Source organism: Nelumbo lutea, chromosome 7 (genome assembly GCF_056320005.1).
Source record: "Nelumbo lutea isolate HS-2025 chromosome 7, American lotus-T2T, whole genome shotgun sequence".
Taxonomy (NCBI): domain Eukaryota; kingdom Viridiplantae; phylum Streptophyta; class Magnoliopsida; order Proteales; family Nelumbonaceae; genus Nelumbo; species Nelumbo lutea.
Window position 1 is genome coordinate 23,655,538 of NC_142690.1, and position 20,882 is coordinate 23,676,419.

Sequence of the window (20,882 nt, forward strand, 5' to 3'; positions counted from 1 at the left end):
CTGTGATTGCATTGTTCCTCTAGAAAGAGACACTAACATAGATGAATCAGGATTTGCTCCTTAAATTGATCTTTATTGTACATCCAACCGTGCTTTGGCAACATCTTCCATGAATAACAACCGATGTGTGACTAGACAAGTTGTAAGGACAAAATCCAGATTCGCCTTGAAAGGCTCTGCTGAACTTCCATGGAAATGTTTCTTTTTTTTTGTTTTTTGGCCAAACTAAAAGAGAATACACTAAGAAGAATTTAAAGTACATTTCTATGTTGAACTACAAATAGAAGTACTCCCATTAGAGGTGTAAACGGATCGAATTTGAATCGAATCAGGCAATATCCAAATTTGAATCCGATTAAATATTCGAATATTTGATTCGATTCGAATTCGACTAATTAATTATTTTAGGTAATTAATAAATAAATAAAATAAATATTTTATTTATATAAAGTATATAAATATATAAATTATTTATATAATTTAATTATTATACATATAAATTATATAAAACATTTAAAAATTTTATATATTATATATAAGAATTAAATAATCGATCAAATTTGGATATTTATCGAATCAAATCAGGTCATATATGAATTCAAATCCGATTAGCTATTCGGTATGAATAGGATATCCGAATTCGATCGGTTAGATATTCGAATTATCCGAATTCGATTCAATTATTTCAAATCTCAAATTCAAAAATGGGTTTTCGAATACCATTAACACCCCTAACTCCCATAGCCAACTTGGCGGAGTTTCAAGATATTCCATGTCACCTTGTTGCCTAGATTTTCCTGTTTTTGTATGGGCTATATGATGTTATATAAGTTGCTTTACTACTAACAAATTGATTAACAACATACTCAATTTCTTCAAATATTGCTTGTTCTAACCATCTTCTAATTTTGCTTTTGTTGGATACTTGGGAGACTAGAGTAGCGGAATTTGTGAAGACTTGAACCCATTTCAGACCAAAATTTAAAGCCCAATTCAATGCACTTAATATGCCCCATTACTTCACTTGTTCTGGGCTTAGAAAACATCAAAGTTTCCCCACTACTGCAACAAAATTTTTGGTTGGGATCACACTACAAAGCCAATTTTTGGTTGCATACCTCATTTCATTTGAAGATTTTGAATCCATTTGATTGCAACTTGACGCATGAATTGTACCTTAAAAAAATCTGGATTGAATCCAAACAACTATTGCAAATGGGCATGCAACTATTAAGTGGAAGTCAGTTTCAGCATGTTCTCCACAAAGGATGCAAGTATTTTCACTTACTATTTTCTTTGAGTATAATTTAACTAAGTGATCAAGCCACCATTTAACATCTTCCATGCAAAGAGTTTATAACGCTGTGGTATTTTTACTTCCAAATTCATGTATGAAGAGAATCTCGTAATGAGCATCCTTCTTGTTTAGATAAAAGATTTAACAAAATAAATTCCACCTTTAGATGGCATCCAAAGCAATTTATCATGTGTTTCATTTCTGTTGACCATCACCTTTAAGATTGCTTCTTTCTCTTCTTTGTCAAACAACTCATTTAATTTCTCTAGACTCCACCCTCCATTAGGCATGCAGAGGTCTTTTACTTTCAACTTTTGATATATCTCCATGCTGATTGCTTTATGATTAAGCATACCATTATTAAATTGTTGAAACCTAAGGGTCCTTTTGGTTTCTAGGAAACAGTGGGATGAGAAGGGATGAGATGAGAAAGGATGAGATGAGAAAGGAAGAATTTATTTCTCATTTATTGGTCCATGTGTTTGTTTGCTGAGACCTACTATCCTACAAAATATGCTTCTAGTGTTTGGTTAATGAGACGAAGGGATGAAGAAATACCGCAGAACTAGAACAAATCCATGGGGCTAGCAACAGATTTGGAACAAATCCATGGGAAAAACTCCAGATCTGGAACAAACACATCTCTGTCAGATCTAGAGTGCCGAAGTTAAACAAGAGGACAATAGTAGCAAATCTAGAACACATGTGTCGTGTTTCAGCTTGTCGACGAGGAAAAACTAGTCCGGCCAACCATGGATGGAGGGGCGATTCAATGAGTTGAGGACTGGCCATGCTATTTAATACTTTGAAAATAAACAACCACCGCACGAAACTGCCGGAAACGTTGCCTTTGCCGGAGAAGACGAAGACAATAACATGTCCTTGCTGTCTAAGATCTGAAGACAATAACCTGTCCTTGCTATCTTCGCTGGAGAAGATGAATACAATAACCACCAGAAATGTTTCCTTTGCCAGGGATGAAGAATATAGGTGGTCGGAGTTCAGACTGTTGCAGAGGTGGGTGATGAGAATAGTCCACCCCTCAATAAAATTTTCTCATTGTTGTCGCACAACTTTCGTTTCTCAGTGGGGTTGCACCTATTTGGTGAGACCCCACATCCCATATTTTGAGAATTCTATTATCGTCTCATCACAACATCTCTCCCAAAACAAACACGAGAAAATAAGAATATTCACCATCCAAGTCGCACGAACCAAACGGACTGTAAGGGTTTTTGAAAAACATAGATGTTATCTCCAATTTCAACCTTCCAAAAAAGTCATTTTTTCCTCCTCTTTCACTTTCATTAGTTGTTTCCACCATGAAGAGTGTGATTGATGGGCTTTTGCTATATAGAAGCTTTTACTTTTCAAATATTTAGCCTCAATTTAATGCTTCGACCCCCATAACATGTTCTTGGCATTTATCAAACTCCATAATATTTCAACAGAAGTGCCTTATTCATGAGTATGTCATTTCTAATCCCCAATCCTCCATTTTTTTGTTTGATTATGTTTCTCCAAGGAATTATTGGTAGTAAACTTTTTCCATTTTTGCCTATTCAGCAGAACTCTCTTTTTTCTTTTCCCCTCTCTTTTTTTTTTCACTTTTTCTAGAATTTCCTTGTAAGCTTCCCATCCTCTACTACTGATCCATAGGTTGAAGCCTAAATATTTGTCGTTAAGACTCATTTTCTTCATACCCATAATATTTCTTATAATTCTTTGGTGATTTTTGGGGACATTTTCTCTACAGAATATTGTTGATTTCTGAATTAACTTGTTTCCCTACCATCTCTCCAAACTTCTCAATTATTTCTTTCACCTTCTAAACTTCTGTGAGTTCAGCCTTGCAGAGTATGAAACAATCATGCACAAAAAATAAATGAGTAGTTGAAGGAGCATCTTTTGCTATTTTGATACCTTGGACCTCTCTTCTTATATGAGTTAGAGCTTGCATGCCAATGATAAAAAGGTATGGTGATAGAGGATCACCGTGCAATTCACTTTTAGGTTTAAAAAACTTAGTAGGACTTCCACTTATCAAGATAGAGTAAGAGATTGTAGAAACGCAATGAGAAATCCAATGATTTCACTTGCTTGGGAAACCCATCTTTTGAAGCACACTTCTCAAATGGTCCAATCCATTTTGTCAAAGGCTTTTGGACATGTCAATCTTGATTGCTACCCATTTTTGTTTGGTTTTCCTATTCTTTCTCATTGTGTGAATTATTTCTTGAGCTAGAATCAAGGTTCAAAGTATTGTTACAGGGCGATACGTCGCTAATAGGGCGTATCGGCCTGTATCGATCCTTTTTTTAAGTTTTATTTATTTTTTCCAATACCGGTTCAGAGGGGTCGGTTTAAGTGCTGGCGACCCTCTGAACTAGGCCCTGACCCGATACAACCCCTGTAGGGGCATATCGGGAAGGGGCCGATATGATACGTAACGGGTGATACGGGTCGATATATAACGATTTTTTAAACCTTGGCTAGAATAATATTGTCCATCACTTGTTTGCCCTACACAAAGCCAACTTGGTTGGGAGCAATAAATCTAGTAGTAAAGATTTTAATCTATTTGCTATGATTTTAGCAATGATTTTCTACTTAACATTACCGAGTCCAATAGGCCTAAACTGAGAAGAAATTTTAGGACTCGTAACTTTAGGTATGAAAATAAGATTGGTGTGGTTTAGCTCCTTCCATAAAGATCTTGAAGAAAAGAATTGTTGAACCATTTGAGTATTTCCCAATATTTTAGATAGCAAAACACAATATACCCATATGGACTTGATGCTTTGAAGGGATTTCATTTGATTTATAGTCTCCCACACTTTCTCTTTTGATGGCAATTTTAGCAACTGTTCTACTTGGGTTAGGTCAACAATATTAAAATTTAGGTCTTGACAAATGTCTTCATCGACGGAGGCAGCAACTCACAGGCTTTAAGATATTCTTGTTGAAGGCCCTTTACAAATTTTCTCGTGTTGTTAAGTCATTACTATCATCATCTCTTAGCCATTCAATGGAATTGAATTTCCTTCTATTTTTCACCATTGAACAAAAAAAATTTGGTGTTTTGTCTCCATGTTCTAACCATAGCTGTCGAGATTTTAATTGCCACATTTGTTCTTCTCTCTTCAACCAAGTAAGATATTGTCATTTGACTTGTATAAGTTTTTCTTCACTTTCAAGGCCTTCTTCCTCCATTTGTTGCAATTACTTGGATAAGCTAACAATTTTATCTTGAACCCAACCAAAACTTTCTTTGTTCCACTTCCACAATTCTCGTTTTAGCTTATGAAGTTTAGTAACAACTGTATAAGTTGCATGCCCAAAACATTAGTTAATTTCCCAAGTTTAATTACTTTATCCATTCTTTCACATTCTTCACTTTCTCCCCACATAGGTTGAAAGATAAGTGAGTTTTTACTCATTACTTGTGGGGGTTGAGTATTAAGAAGTATGGGGGAATGTTCAGATTCAATAGGTGTTAGATGCCAAATTTTAGCATTCTCATACATGCTACAACACTACTCTAAATTGGCAGCCACCTTATCCAGCCTTTCTCTATATTTCTTTTAAAGATAAAAAATGAGGGGAAGCATATTTCCTCTTTGTTCCTCTTCCTATATATCCATTTTCTTCACCCAAATCATTAAAGCCTCCCATTACTAACCATGGCAAGTTGGTGGTGTTTGCTTCTAACTCCATCATTCTCCAAAATTCTTTTCTAGCTGATTTTATAGGAGGATGTGATTGAATTATTAGCTTCATCAAATTACCATTTGAATTGATTACTCTAATGACTATACTTTCTTTCCAAGCACAAATTAGCCCTCCACTAGGCCCTATGGAAGCAACAATGTGCCCATTTCATGAAAGCCACTCTTTGAACAAGCTAGTTTCTGCTTTCCCTAATTTTGTTTTTGAAAGGAAAATGATGTATGGATTATGCTTAAGGATTAGTTTTTTTAGGTGTCTGAGTGTCTATGCTTCCACATTCTCTAGTATTCCAAGCTAAACATTTCTTGATGAGAGGTAGAAAAGAGTCAAACCAAGGATTAAAATATCGGTATCAGGTATCGTATCGGACAACTTAGATACAAATATGAATATAGATACCCTTGGGAAATGCATGGAAACGAACGAAAAAACATGAAAACGCTTGGATACGGTAAGAAAATGCACACAAATTCCATAAATATATTAATGGCATTAAGTTTAATGTCAAAACAAATATAAATATATAGGAATTGTATATTTAAATGATATATATATATATATACATATGAAGAAAAATATTATAATTAATATAATAGGACATGTAGATATTATACAATTTCATTAATAATGCTTCAATCAAGAGTCCAAGGCAAATATTAAAAAGATTTTTTTATAAATTAATACATGAAAAAAGCCAATATTATTTTATTATCTATTAAAGTGTAAGGCATAAAGCATATGCAACTATTATATTTAAATTATTATATCATTTTTTCTATTTTTCTATTTTTATTTTTTTAACATTAACAAAAAAAATTCAAGTAAAAAATTAATTCTTAACTGTTTGATAAATAAAATTTATATTTTTGTAAACAATAAATATGTTATTATAAAATGTAAATTAAAATATCAATTAATAATTAATAAAAATTTATAATCTTAACTTAAAATATATAAAATCTATTAAAATTTTGAAAATGCATATCATATGAAAATTCATAAATTTTAATTACTAAAATAATTATTCCATTATTAATATTTTATTTTTATTAAATTTTGAAGTTAAAAATTATTTTTATATAAAATGTAGATTAATGGTTTTGATAGATTCAATTTATATTATATTTTCAAATACTTTGTAAACAATACTTTTATTTTGTAAATAATAAATATGTTGGTATTTAATGCAAATTAAAATATTAATTAATAATTTATAAAAATTTAAGATATATATACCATATGCAAATTTATAAAGTCAAAGTATTAAAATAATTATTCTATTATGAATATTTTATTTGTATAAATTTTGAAATTAAAAATCATTTTTGATATATATATGTGGATTTTATAAATTATTTATTCCATTGATTTATAAAATACTAATTTGAATATTGTTCTTTTTAATTTATAGTTGAAGTTTTTGAAAATAAATGTATGTTGTTTTTTATTTGAATGTAAACATTAAGTTTAATAAAAGTTATTTTATTACACATATTAACATGAAATAACAAATGGCTTTGTGGTTAATGTACATGCACGCTTGGGCAATGGGCATTCACCATCTTGTGTTTGAGTCACACTCACCTAGTTTTTTTATTGTGAGACGCTGGTCGATACACTTTTGTATTGGCTGATATTATGCGATACATGCATATTGGACCAATACGCACGACTGGCTAGATACACTTACAGCCATAGCGTATTCCATATCGGTGTAGTCCGTTACTGATATGATACGCCCTGTATCAGGTGTATTGTATCGATATTTTAATCATTGAGTCAAACCACTCAAATGAGATACATCAATTCCATCTATTGTTTGTTATCTTATTTTGGTCTCAACATCTTTGATGTGTTTTAAGAAGAATTTGTAAATGAATGGATGCACATCTACCAAAAGCTTGTGGGCTATTGCAAATCTTCTTTTACACAATAGGGCCAATGCAATTATAAGAAGGATGACAGGCTGAATGCACATGATTCAGCCCTGTAGTTCCTTTCAACTTTTTATGGTCTACTAGCTACAATCTTCTTCAAATCCATAGGATCCATTTCTTCCTTGTTTTCTTATAAAATTTCAAAATAAACGTTTGTATTTGATTTGTCTTCAAAACCGAGAAAAGTTATTGGTAAACATTTTTCTGGTATTTGTTGATAGCTAAATGCCACTAGGCACCACAAAAGAAGAACAATAAATAAATACCTTTGTGTTGGGGGAAACATTAAAATGAAACTTTTCCCAATAGTTGATTTACACGTAAACCAAGACAAATATTTATAAGATAAATAGGCGTATGAAATAACATGATGGGACAAATGCCCACAAATAGAAGCCATACCTAACACCTTGCAAATTATGATCATTAAAAAGAAAGAAAATAAACGATTTTTGGCAAAATCTATGGTGCATAGACTAATGATAAATATAATACATCATAACTATAATATTTAATATTGTTAAAATCTTAATGATAAAATAATAATGCATAAAAGGTATTAATAAGGTAGAATAAATATTCATAAATGTAACGTACTTAGACTCATGGGCTCATGGGTCAAGCTCAGGCCCAAAATGCCAATTCTGACTTTTTTTGGACTGGACTCAGATTCTCTCAAAAAAGTCTGGCTTGAGTCGGAGCCTAACTTGATAATATATTATATAGCAAAAGTATATTTTGTATAATAAATAAAAAAAAAAAAAAAATATATATATATATATATATATATATATATATATATATATATATAATATGTTATTTTCTTTCTTACTCTTTTCTTTTTCAAACCATATTGAAATCTTTTCTTTCTTACTATTTTTTATTAAAATAAAAAAGAAAAAAATCTTTTATTTTTAATTTTCTGATTAAATTTCATGCTCAAAACCTAGTCCCAATGGTCAGTTCGGGCTTAGGCTTGTCTGTATGGGCCCGCCCCATGAACAGTCTTAGATAGTAGACACCAGCTTAGGACGCTAATTTAATCACCACTTGACCTGTTTGCCCGTTCAATTTGTTATCGAACCCGACGACGTCCACACCAAACCCGACGCCATCCATACCTAACCTAACCCTTCAGAAAATTTTCAGCAGTGATTTTTGTATCATTTGCACAGAAATATAGAGAGAATCTCTCGTGACTATTTATGCACGAAAGAGGAAGTTTTGATTTAGAAAAAGGAAAAAGAAGAAAAAGGAAAAAGAAGAAAAAGTGAGTTTTTACTTCGTAACAGTTGACCAACCGAGTGTTCTTTGAGATGTATCTGAGCTGGTAGTGCTCTCTGTTCTCTGGTCAAAGGACCATTTGTTATTTCACGACAGTCTTTTCTCAGAAAGAGAAGGGTTCTTGGTTTGTCGAGGCTCACATTCATCTTCCGGTGCGTTTCTTTCTCTTCCTTCCCATTTCTGTTTGATTTATAATTTGGGTGTTTCATAAATCAAGCATTTGAGATATCATCTTAGTGGGCTCTTCTCTGCGGTTTCTTGTGGGGTTGATAGATTAGCAATTTGCAAAAGTATGTTCGTGATATTTCATTTTTTTTTATCTGGGCGTTTTGCTGAATTGGCATTAATGTTGCTCTGTTTTGTTCGGTTCCTTTTTCGGTTTTACCCCAATTGAAATGCTGAATTAGTATTGATGTTGAAGAGACCTGATTAGGCTTCTTCTTTTCTTTTTTAATTTTTTTCTGAAGGTTGATAGATTAGAAATGCTAATGAAGTTCTATCCTGTCTGATTTACTTAGTTAGTAGGTCAACCATTCTTGAAACCTTGATACTATAGAGTTAAACAAATGCTGAAAGAAAAAATGGTGGATTCACAGAATAGTTAAGCGTTGCATATAGATAGAAAACCAAACCAAACATGGTATGCGAATAAGATGAAATGTCTTGTGGATGAACAGAGCCAAACAAAACATGACGAGGTCGCTTAGTTTAATTGTCATCAGCTCCATTTGATTTTATTGTTTAAGAATGGATTTGTTTTCCCCTCTTTCTTTAAAATGAATATTCACAGTAATTGCCACATTTCTTTGGACTATGATCTCACAATTTCTTCACAACAGGTCTTCTTCCTCAATGTGTTTGAGGAATGCAAGTACAAAGAAAGGCAAATCCAAATCACAACTGTCAACTGGTGCTTGTGCATCCACTAGTTTATCAGTTCTCAATAAAAAGATCTAGCACATGATCATAACCATTTAAACAAACTTCTTTTCATCCTATGCAATCAAAAGAATGATATCAAGTCTGCTTTTTGTAACCATCCAACTTAGGTGGTATCCATCATTGTTTGGTTTCCCCTTTACCAGTATCTGCACTAAAGAAGTTTTGATCAAGCAGATACATTTGAGTTGTTTAGCACTTTGTGGTGCTGGATGTGTTTCATAAGTCAAGGGTTTATTAACATGGTTGAAATTTATCATATCTCCTTTGTTTATCCCTTTTCTTGTCTTTCTTGTGCAGCATGTCAAATTAAAATGTATTGGAAGTAGAAGAGTTATCAGGTTCTTTCCCTAAAAAATCTTTAATTTCCCCCTTTACAGGTCTCTTTATTTTCTTGAAGATCTAATTATCTATGAAGACATGAAGCTGCTTCTTTTGGTCTTCAGATTGTCTAAGTAAGCTCAGCCTTGAAAGGTAGGATTACAGGATAAACAGAGTGAAGAATGATAAAGTTTAGCAGCCATTTGTGATGTCCATATCTGGAATTATAAGTGAAGTATGAAGAAGATGAATTTTCCAAAGCGGTATATCATTGTTTTTTTAACCTTCATCTGCACTTCTGTTTGCTATATAGAACGTGTGGGCTTTTCAATTGCTTACACAGTAGCTGCTGATTCTATGGGGATTAACCAATCAAGCAAGGGAACTATACTTTCTACATTCTATTATGGGTACGCTTGTTCACAGGTTCCTGGAGGATGGGCAGCCCACAAGATAGGGGGAAGGCGTGTGCTTCTCCTATCATTTCTGTTGTGGTCTCTGACTTGTGCCTTGGTTCCACTAGACCCAAAGCGAGTCAATATTTTGGTGATGGCCCGGTTGCTTGTTGGGGTGGCACAAGGTTTCATCTTCCCATCCATCCACACTGTCCTAGCACAATGGGTTCCTCCACATGAGCGATCACGATCTGTTTCTCTTACAACTTCTGGCATGTACCTAGGTGCAGCAGCTGGTATGCTTCTACTCCCAAGCTTGGTGAAATTCAAAGGACCCCAATCAGTATTTTTGGCTGAAGCTGCACTAGGTGCCATGTGGTCCCTACTTTGGTTCAAATATGCTAGCGACCCACCTCGTTCGGACCATCCAAAGGCAACAGCTGCTGGTTTTGGGGAGACTTTACTGCCGATTAAAGGAGGTTTGCAGAAAATGAAGGTGGATAATGGAGTAAGTTTGGTCCGTCCTGTCAAGGTCCCATGGAAAAGAATGCTACTCAGTTTGCCAATTTGGGCAATAGTGGTGAATAACTTCACATTCCATTATGCTTTGTATGTGCTGATGAACTGGTTGCCCACATACTTCAAACAGGGACTCCATCTTAGTCTTCAGGATATGGGTTCTTCCAAAATGTTTCCCTATCTCAACATGTTCATATTCTCCAATATAGGTGGGGTAGTTGCTGACCACTTGATCACCAGGAGGATCATGTCAGTTACCAGGACCCGTAAATTCTTGAATACCATAGGGTTCATGGTGGCATCCCTTGCTTTGATGGCACTTCCTATGTTCAAAACCTCTGGTGGTGCAATCTTTTGTTCCTCAGTGGCCCTTGGTCTCCTTGCCCTGGGAAGAGCTGGGTTTGCAGTGAACCACATGGATGTCGCTCCAAGGTATGCAGGAATAGTGATGGGACTTTCCAATACAGCAGGGACATTGGCAGGCATTGTTGGGGTTGGTCTAACAGGGTGGCTTCTAGAAGCTGCTAAAGCTGCCAATTTGGATCTTTCAAGTCCAGAAAGCTGGAGATCAGTATTCTTCATTCCAGGGTACCTCTGCATTTTCAGTTCAGTTGTGTTTCTACTGTTCTCCACTGGAGAGAGAATTTTTGAATGAGTGTCAATCTTCTAGTTTCTGCATGTTTCTGAAAAATATTCAATGTTTCCTCAATACTCTGATTTCATAGAGGATCTCTTTTCCCTAGAAAATTGCATATTTATGGAAATTCTCTCATATAAATCGGTTTTTCAATGAATGATACAAACTTCTAATTTGTTACTTTGATACCTCATATGCTGACAAAGGCTTTCTGACCAAGCATTAGAGATTTTGGATCTATTTTATATGATTCAACTGATGCAAAAGCATTTTAAGGTACTCATTATCTGTATATCAATGAGCACATTCCAGAAGGTGATCGTGATTGATGAATCTTATTGTTGGAACTGGAGGAAAATAGAATCTATCCTAACCTAGTAGCCAATGATACAATATTGGCATGAAGATGCTTGAAATGGTATTAGACAAGGAATTTACACAAAAAATTGAAGTATCTTGTACAACATGGCATCCATATAAAGGTATCTGGGTATCATAGTTCCTTGCTTGTAAGTCTCCTATATGAAATCTCAAAGGCCTAGAGAAAGTGTTCTTTTTTCTGAAAGCTGCTTCTGAGATCCATCCTGATAAATTGACCCTAATTATGAGATTTAGTTGCATAGATACTGAAAGCCTTGTGCAAGGCCCTAGAATCCATGGAGCAAGTTATTGCTAGCCAATTTGCATGGGCTGTTATCAATAATTCCAGTTATATGAATAATGCCATTGCCATCTACAGAACTTGCAACCAGTCGGTTTTTAAGAAGAACAAAGCCTTGAACTGAAACAATAAGTTTGAAGTTAAGTTCAATACCATGGTTCTCTCCAAGGTGCTCAGTACAACCTCCCCATCACTCTCCTTCCTCAATACATACATACATACGTAAATACATATATATATATATTATATATATATATATATATATATATTATATATGCATAAAATAAACAAATAAATGAAGCTGAACTTGTTACTGCTTCTTCCAATGTCTATAATGCTTAAATTAAGGAGGTAGAGTGATGCAAGCATGTAAGCAATGGAAAAACTTGTGGAATACCTATAAAAAAGAAGGGAAATATTTGTTGAAGAAGAAATCGAGATTTTTCATTTCCTAAACCAATGGCAATTTCATAATTTCTGGGTGATTTAGATTTTAGTTCTTTTTGTTAAATTTATTTTCTAATTTTATATTTTCTTAGAAGTAGGGTTAGTTATTTTAAAGGCTCAAATTAGTTTATAAAGTCTTATTAGGGAGTTTTTGAAAATTTGAAAAGTTGAAGATGCAACCACACAATTTTTATTTAGACATATTTTTCAAGGGTCAAAGTTTGTTTATCTTGTATGCTTTTGGTGTCATTAGATAGGTAATTGAGTTATCAGTTATCCATCCATTAAAAGTATCATCTTGAAAATCTGACATTTTAAATGAGTTATGATCATTTTACTATTATGATGTCAGGTCTTTCTATTTCTTTAGGTTGAGGGTGGCCTTGCTGCAACGGTTGGGTTGCTCTATTACGACCTGGGTGGCCAGGGTTCAAATCTTGGAAAGAACCTCTCTGTATGTGCAGGGGTAAGGCTGCATACATCTGTCCCTCCCCAGGCCCAGCATTGGTGGGAGCATTGTGCAACCTTTAGTAGGTTTAGTAAAATGTTACTAGGGTTATTTTTAGTGAATTCTTTTACTGTTGACTATAAAAAAGTATTGTTTGAATCAAAATCCTTATTTGAGAGCCCTTGTCTTTAACCCACAAAAGAGTCTTTGTAATTGGAATTCTAGAGTTAAATCGAGGGAATGTAAAGTTGTTTAAAGTTAGCTGTGGGTAAGAGTGCCCTCTTCCTAACTCTCTCTCTCTCTCTCTCTCTCTCTCTCTCTCTCTTCTAAAAGTGGATTTTTTTTTTCTCTTTATAATTTTTGTCTTCTCTACTAAGATCTTAATCTTTCTTTCTTTCTCTCTCTCTCATAATTTAGATCCTTGATTTCTCTTCTTTACCCAACACGTTTATTTTAGTAGGATTTTCTTTTTTATTTTTGATCAATAGCTTTAGTAGGACTTTCATCATCCCATTCTACATCATAGAAGCTACTCTTTTTTATAGGTGTTCTAATCATCAGAAAAACTTGCCTTTTGAAATGCATTTTGCTAAGAAGTAAGGTACTGAAGACATTCTAATTACCAGTGTTTAAAAACTGGCCTGAAACAAAACCATTTTTCCATCTAGTGGCGGGTCAGCAGCTCAATCCTCTGGGGCAAACGGGTTAACTCATGATGCCAATAAAATGAATATATATATATATATATATATATATATATATATATGTTTATTATTCATTTTGAGAGAGAGAGAGAGAGAGAGAGAGAGAGAGAGAGAGAGAGAGAGATTGATCCTTGCTGCCTCCATTTTAATAAATTAAAATTCAGCACAAGGTATGGTTGGGCCTGTCTGTGCTTGTCCATGCTTCAAGACCAATAGGCTTTTGCATGGGGGGGGGGCATGTTTGAGACTAAAGTTCTATTCAAGGATCTCACCTAACAGCTTAAGCTTTTAGGTTGAATAGTTCTGAATATAAAATTACATAAATTAGAAAAATTGTAGGAACATTGCAGAAAAAAATTGGGCATTTTTCTAATGTTATATATTCATCATATCAAGTAAAAATAAGTGTGATAATTGAGAACTATTGTTAGCATTGATTGAAATGGATAAAAATACGAAAAAAAAAGAAGAAAAGAAGAAAGACCTAATCCTTGACCAGTTGACTGGGTCAAATGGTTCAGCGGTTTAAATGGATGGGTCATTGGGTCATTGACTGAGTCAATGGTTTTTTTTGCTGTGAATGGTCTGACCAGCCGATTTGATATTGGGTTGAAAACACTGCTAATTACTAGTCACTTTGTTTTCTTTTTTTTTTTTTTTTGAGTTAGCAACAAAAAAGAAAAAAAAAACATTTTTACTAATAATTATGAAGATAAAATACATCTATGCCTCCCACCCCTTATGGGCAGTTAGCTTCTGCTAGCCACCACAGAAATATTACAAGATCCCCTCCTAGGGGACCTGATCCTCGGTAGAACTAATTTCTATTCACCCCCACTTTTTCCAACCCATAAGTTAAACTGTTGGCTGAATGTGGTGTCCCTTAAATTGCGTTTATACTTCTATTGTCTTTAGGTATTTTTTCTAATCCAGCCTATGTCAAATAAGAGTCTCATTCAATCAAAATGTCTTTGAAGTCTAAGGATTTTACTATCCTCAATCCATAAAGCATGGCCCGTATTCTGTCTAGATGGAGTCCCCAAGGTCAGCAGGTCCTGACTAGAAGGCCAAGATGTTACCTTCCCAGTTTGTAAGCATGCCCCCTACTCTAGAGGGGCCTGGATTCCCTAAACTGCATCCATTGAAGTTCATTGAGGGTGTTTTGAGGCAGGGGATTCCAAAGAGGTGCAGGGATGATTCTATCCATAGAGATAGATGCCACAAGGTTTCAATTTCAGATAATGTCATCTGAGATGAAAGGACCTTAATAGAGATATTTTCTGTGATAGCACTTTTGCTCTTAGAATGGTTTTTTTTTTTTGAATATTCTAGAATTTGACCCCCATATGCACCATAGTTGAGCTGCTCTTGTATGCTCAATGAATTTTACTTCTTTTCTTTGAAGAAGAGAAGAAAGAGTTGCTGAATAGACTATTGATGTCTCCCAGGGGGTTCCATCTGTAACCAGACAAAGAAAAGAAAAACTTCCAATTTCTGTACACTTATTGGCAGGAAATTAGCAGATGAAAAATAATTTCACCACTTGCTTCATAAAAGAAACATATGTAATGAAAAACTCCCAAATCATTGTTTTGTTTTCAGGCTTGATTAGAACTGGAGACTCATTAAGAGCAGAATTGGTGGCAGTACTACAGGGATTGCAGCTGGCAAAAGAAATGCAATTGAGAAACTAATTATTGAAGGAGACTCTGAGATGGTGATTAGCTGGCTACTCATTAATGAGACTGCCTTATGGACATGGAATTAATATATGAATACAAATGATTTATATGTTTTAGCAAAAGAAATGCTTTAGCAAAACAAGGGGTGAGTTAGAACAATTCTTTTGGGCACAATTATGAGAAAATATAGGCCTATTGGGGGAGACAGTTTCTACTATACTCTCTGAAGACTGAATGTAATATCTGTAGTCTGTACATATCTATTGGTTTTTATTTAATAAAGCTAATAGTTATTCATAAAAAAGGGCCTCCACCTTTGAAGGTTCCCACAAGTGTTTTCTTTCTTGATAAATTTACCCAGCATGTCTAAGAAAACCTCCATCTTTAAGTAGAGATTTTTCTTGGTTTTATTTCTAGAGTCATGTTACCTTGTTTTTGCTTGTTGAAATTGTTTCTTCACTTTAAAACTCATATTTAGTTGCTTTTCCACTTTTTCTTTTGGGACATACAAATGAAACAGTATATGTAACAGAAATTGCAAATCAATGACATAGTTACAAATCCTTGTTGAATTGCAATTGTTCTTGCAGATCAATGGCATGGTTGTAGTTGCAATTGTTAGATCTAAATTCTAAATTTTCTGTTATTTCTTTAACATTTTTATTAAAAGAACGATTGTTGGGTGGAATGAACTGAACTGAAATGCAGTTTCTATGTTATGTGTGAGCTTTGTTCTTTAAATCTGGGTATAGGTGGTTCTTGCTTTGACAAGTTATGTTACAAATGTAGAAGCAATCATGAAGAAGAAATTATAAAATTCTGTTAATGGATATGGTATTATTGAAGCATGGAGTTGAGTCGGGCACTCAGCATGTTGGAAATATGTGTATTATTGAAACATTTCTGTCTACCTTTTCCTCTTGTTCTCTCTTTTTTATTTTTATTTTTTTTTATAATTGAAATGATTTTATAAATCAGCAATAAAAATAGTACAAAGTCCTCTTGGAAAGGTACGAATTGCAACCTCTCCGGACTGGTTAAGTAGAGATTTCCGAATTAATAACAACTTACATAGAAGCACAAAAAAGATCTTCCCTAGTGTTAGCGTAGGGGTATTTCTGTCTTTATACCTAGACTAATGTTGCTGATCTGTAATGTTGTGTTGGAACCAGTGCTCCTCACTTAAATAAGGGCACATATTTCTTTTCAACTATTTTTAATAATATAAGTACTGTTTGGCCGACTGGGAGAAGGTGATGTTGAGACTTCTAGTTCGAACCAGATTTTCTCCCTTCTCTCTTTCTCTCTTTCTTCCACCTTTCTACTTCTTTCTACATAACTGATCTCAAACAGATAGAATTCCAAGGCAGGCCGAATCATAACATGATATCGGAGCCACTTGAATCTGCCTAGATTTCTGTCTGCCTAGATATCTATTCTCTGCGCACCCTATCTAGGGTTTCTCTTGTTTCTTCTGCATTCGACTGGAGATAAGGGAAAGGGCTGAAAAGGAGTGATCGCCCTCTTCCCTTGGAGGTTTCTATGCCTCCAGTCAGGTCGTGTGTGGTCGGTTGCTGTGGTTTCTAAGATCACCCTCCCCTAATCGATGAAGAATAGAGGGCTGATCTGTGTGGTGTAGTGGCTGTCTTGTGTGGACTGATTTCCTGCTCGTGTGGTTGTTACTTCAGTGATAAGGTAAGAGATTTCAGTGCATGATATCTGTTATGGATCAAATAGGAAGTGTGTTTCAGACCATATGCTAGGGTTTCAGACAGTAGTGTGCTAGGGTTTATGCTGGTTTTTGTTTATTTCGAAGGAAGAGTTATGATCATATAGTGGTGAGATTTTAGGTAGTCGTAGTCGTAGGGTTTGTGGTGTAAAGAGCACACTTTTCAGTAACAAGTGCTGAAATCAATGTGACAGATGTGATCTAGTTGTGTGCAGTGTGCAGAATTCAGTGGTAATAGAATTCAGCAAGTGTGCGGAATCGGTGATAATAGAATGGGAGATAACAGTGATTGTAAACCTAATGTGATGGTGCCTACAGATTACCTGAATGTTCAGATGACCTCCATTAACTAAATGGAGAGAATTATGTGCCTTGGGCTAAATCCGTCGAAGTTTTTTTGAAGGCAAAGAAGGTAAAACACATAAGAGAGGAGAAACCCCCCATTGACTCTCACGAGTATGAAGACTGGGAGCAAGAGGATGCTCAGATCATCACACGGTTGTGGAATAGTATGGAACCCAAGATTAGTGTAAACTTCATGTTTCTTAACACCGCCAAAGATGTGTGGGACCATGCGAAGAATTTGTATTCGGGTGAGGACAATACAACCAGAGTGTATCAACTGTATCAAGAGTACTTTAACCTGCAACAGGGCAATCAGAGTCTTGTCGAGTACTATGCCAACATGAGAAACATACGTAATGAGTTGAATGTCTATCACCCTCTCACTTCTGATGTCAAGATTCAGCAACAACAGAGAGAACAACTTGATGTGACTAGATTTTTGGTGGGACTGAAGTCTGAATATGAACCGGTACGGGCTCAGATATTAGGAGGATTAACTCTCCCCTCCTTAGAAGAGGTATTTGCTCGACTTCGGAGGATTTCTATCGGATCTACTGAGAACACTAATATCTCAGATAGATCTGCCTTTGCTGTATCGAGAGGCCGTGGTGCTAGAGGTGGAGCTATGGGAGCTCAGTCTGGCCGTGGTGGTGGTAGTGGTTCTGTGTATGGCCGAAGTGGCAATGGTGGGCCTACTTATAATCGTGGTGGTGGTCGTACTGGGGGCAAAGATTCAGGGGGAGCCCGTGGTAGAGGACGTGGCTCAGGCCCGAGGAAGTGCACTCATTGTGGTATGGATGGCCATACCATTAACTATTGTTATGATCTACATGGTCCACCCTCAACCTGGGCCAATCATGCCACGACCAGTGACTCAAATTCCAGCTTTAGACAGGAGAATTATTCATCTGATCAGATACCCCCTACATCCACAAATGGTTCCGTGAAGGAGATGGTGAGTGTTCCCCGTGATGAATATGAAAGGTTTATCCAATCACAGCAGAACACGGCGACTTTCGCTCACTTAGGTATGGCTTGTCTGGCATCCACACCCAATCCCTGGATCATTGACTCTGGAGCCTCCGATCTGCCTTATCTCATTGCTCAACATCACAATCTGTCACCCTTGCTAATGGTTTCACATCCTCAATTTGTGGTGTTGGTAATGTTGACCTAGATCCTGTATCCCTCTCCTCAGTTTTGTATGTTCCTAAATTGCCTTTTAATCTTATGTCTGTTAGTAAGCTGACCAAATCACTTAACTGCTCCATTACCTTTTATCCTTCTATGTGTGTTTTTTAGGATCTCAAGACGGGGATGAAGATTGGTGGAGGGCATGAAGTAGGTGGACTGCATTATCTTGACGGTGGTGGTGGTAGAACTTCAACAGCTCTCTAGTCATCTCTTTCTCCTCTTTAGTGGCACTGCCGATTTGGTCATCCGTCGCTAAAAGTCTTGAAGTCCTTGGTTTCGTCCTTGAGTCAGATTTCTGTTTTGGATTGTGAGTCGTGTCAGTTTGGGAAACACCATCGTGTTCCCTTTAGTTATAGGGTTGATAACCGTGTGTTGAGTCATTTTTCTTTAGTTCATTCAGATGTTTGGGGTCCTTATAAAGTGATGTCATATAATGGATACAGATATTTTGTCATTTTTGTGGATGATTTTTCAAGGATGATGTGGCTTTATTTAATGAAAGAAAGAAGTGAATTGTTTACCATTTTTCAGAAATTTTATGCTGAGATTCATAACCAATTTGGTACCCACATCAAAGTTATTCGTTCTGATAATGGTCGTGAATATTTATCCTCATCATTTCAGGAATACCTGGACCAACACGACATTATACATCAGACCTCGTGTACCTACACCCCACAACAAAATGGAGTGGCTGAGAGAAATAATCGCCATCTCCTTGAAACAGCAAGATCCCTAATGCATCACATGCATGTTCCCAAACCTTTTTGGAGTGATGCAGTGTTTACCTCTTGCTTTTTGATTAATCGGATGCCTACGTTCATCCTTGATGGTCATTCTCTGTTGCAGGTCTTGTTTCCCACTTTGTCTCCGTTCCCTCTTATGCCGAGAGTTTTTGGGTGTGTTTGCTTCGTCCATAATCTGGGTCCCGGGAATGACAAGTTTGATGCCCGTTTTCTCAAGTGCATCTTCCTTGGCTATTCTTGGACCCAGAAAGGGTATAGGTGTTACCATCCTGGTTCTCGACAGTCCTATGTGTGTGCTGATGTCACCTTCTTTGAGTCTACTCCGTTTTTTTTGGGTCCGGTGATGTTTCTTCCTCCTCATCACCTCCTCCTCTTCCACTTCTTGTTGCCGACCCTCTTCCCCTTGTTCCAGCCGTGACCAAACTCTTGCCTCCGATGCCACCACCTGTTGAACGCCCACCTATCCGTCATGTGTATACACATCGCCCACGCGTACCAACTACTACTTCTCCGGCTACATCTCCGTCGACAGATCCGGCACTAGACCCGCACTCAGCATCTGAGCTTGATCTCCCCATTGCTTTGTGGAAAGGTAAACACACTTGCACCCTTCATCCTATTTCTAATTATGTTTCCCTTACTCACCTTTCCGCTTCCCATCGCCAGTTTGTCACCTTGTTATCATCAGTTGTTGTCCCTAAGGATGTCTAGGAAGCCCTTGCCTCTCCAGGGTGGTGTCGAGCCATGGAAGAAGAATTCTCTGCTCTTCGTCATAATCATACTTGGGACCTCATTGCTCTTCCTCCTGGGAAGCAAGCTGTCGGTTGTAAATGGGTTTATACGGTTAAGTATATGCTTGATGGTAGTGTTGAACGCCTGAAAGCGCGACTGGTTGCAAAAGGGTACTCCCAAACCTATGGTATTGACTACACAGAGACCTTCTCACCGGTTGCGAAGATAGGGTCAGTTCGTGTTATGATCTCTCTTGCAGTCATGTATGAGTGGCCGCTATATCAGCTTGATATCAAGAATGCCTTTTTGCATGGTGACTTACTCGAGGAGGTCTACATGGAGCAACCTCCAGGGTTTGTTGCTCAGGGGGAGGATGGTAAGGTGTGTAGACTAAGGAAGGCTATATATGGGCTTAAACAGTCTCCTCGAGCATGGTTTGGTAGGTTCAGTGAGGTGGTAAAGAAGTTTGGTATGAAACAGTGCAAAGTTGATCATTCTGTATTTAGTCATGACTCTCCGGGAGGAAAAATACTGTTGGTGGTGTATGTAGATGATATTGTTATTACTGGGAATGATAACATCAGTATTGACAGGCTGAAAACTTATCTGCAGGATCATTTTCAGACAAATGATCTTGGTAAGCTGAAATATTTCTTGGGGATAGAGGTAGTAAGATTCAAGTATGGTATTAACCTGTGCCAGAGGAAATATGTGCTTGATTTGCTAGAAGAAACAGGCTTGTTGGGTGCTAAACCAACTGAAACACCCATGGACACAAATACCAGGCTGAGCAGTGATATGGGTGAAGTGTTTGAAGACCCTGGCAGATACCGACGACTTGTGGGTAAACTGAACTACCTAACCATTACTACACCAGACATCTCATTTGCGGTTAGTGTGGTAAGCCAATTCATGCAAAAACCTCTGATTCCTCATTGGAATGCAGTTCTGAGAATTGTGAGATATTTTAAAAGGGGCTCTGGGTCGCTGTCTGATATACAAGAGTGGCGGAAAACTTGAAATAGAAGGGTATTCTGATGCTGACTGGGCCGGTTCTATGTCTGATCGGCGGTCTACTACAGGTTATTGCACTTTCCTGGGAGGTAACTTGGTGACATGGAAAAATAAGAAGCAGA

The 20,882-nt window shown here is 36.3% G+C and overlaps 1 protein-coding gene across 4 annotated transcripts; it reads left to right on the forward strand.

Annotated features, from left to right (window-relative positions):
• The first annotated feature begins 8,032 nt into the window (after window positions 1-8,032).
• Window positions 8,033-15,304, forward strand: PHT4;6 (phosphate transporter 4;6). Of its 4 annotated transcripts, none has more exons than XM_088956106.1 (4): window positions 8,033-8,399; window positions 9,567-11,009; window positions 12,537-12,632; window positions 14,921-15,304. In XM_088956106.1, the coding sequence occupies exons 2-4, from the start codon at window positions 9,745-9,747 to the stop codon at window positions 14,928-14,930; spliced, it is 1,371 nt and encodes a 456-aa protein (XP_088812232.1). In that variant the 5' UTR covers window positions 8,033-8,399; window positions 9,567-9,744; the 3' UTR covers window positions 14,931-15,304. The 4 variants fall into 4 exon arrangements, with proteins under 4 accessions (XP_088812232.1, XP_088812233.1, XP_088812231.1 ...); XM_088956105.1 differs by having other exon boundaries at window positions 8,133-8,399; window positions 12,519-12,632; XM_088956109.1 differs by lacking the exon at window positions 12,537-12,632 and having other exon boundaries at window positions 8,133-8,399.
• Window positions 15,305-20,882: the final 5,578 nt, after the last annotated feature.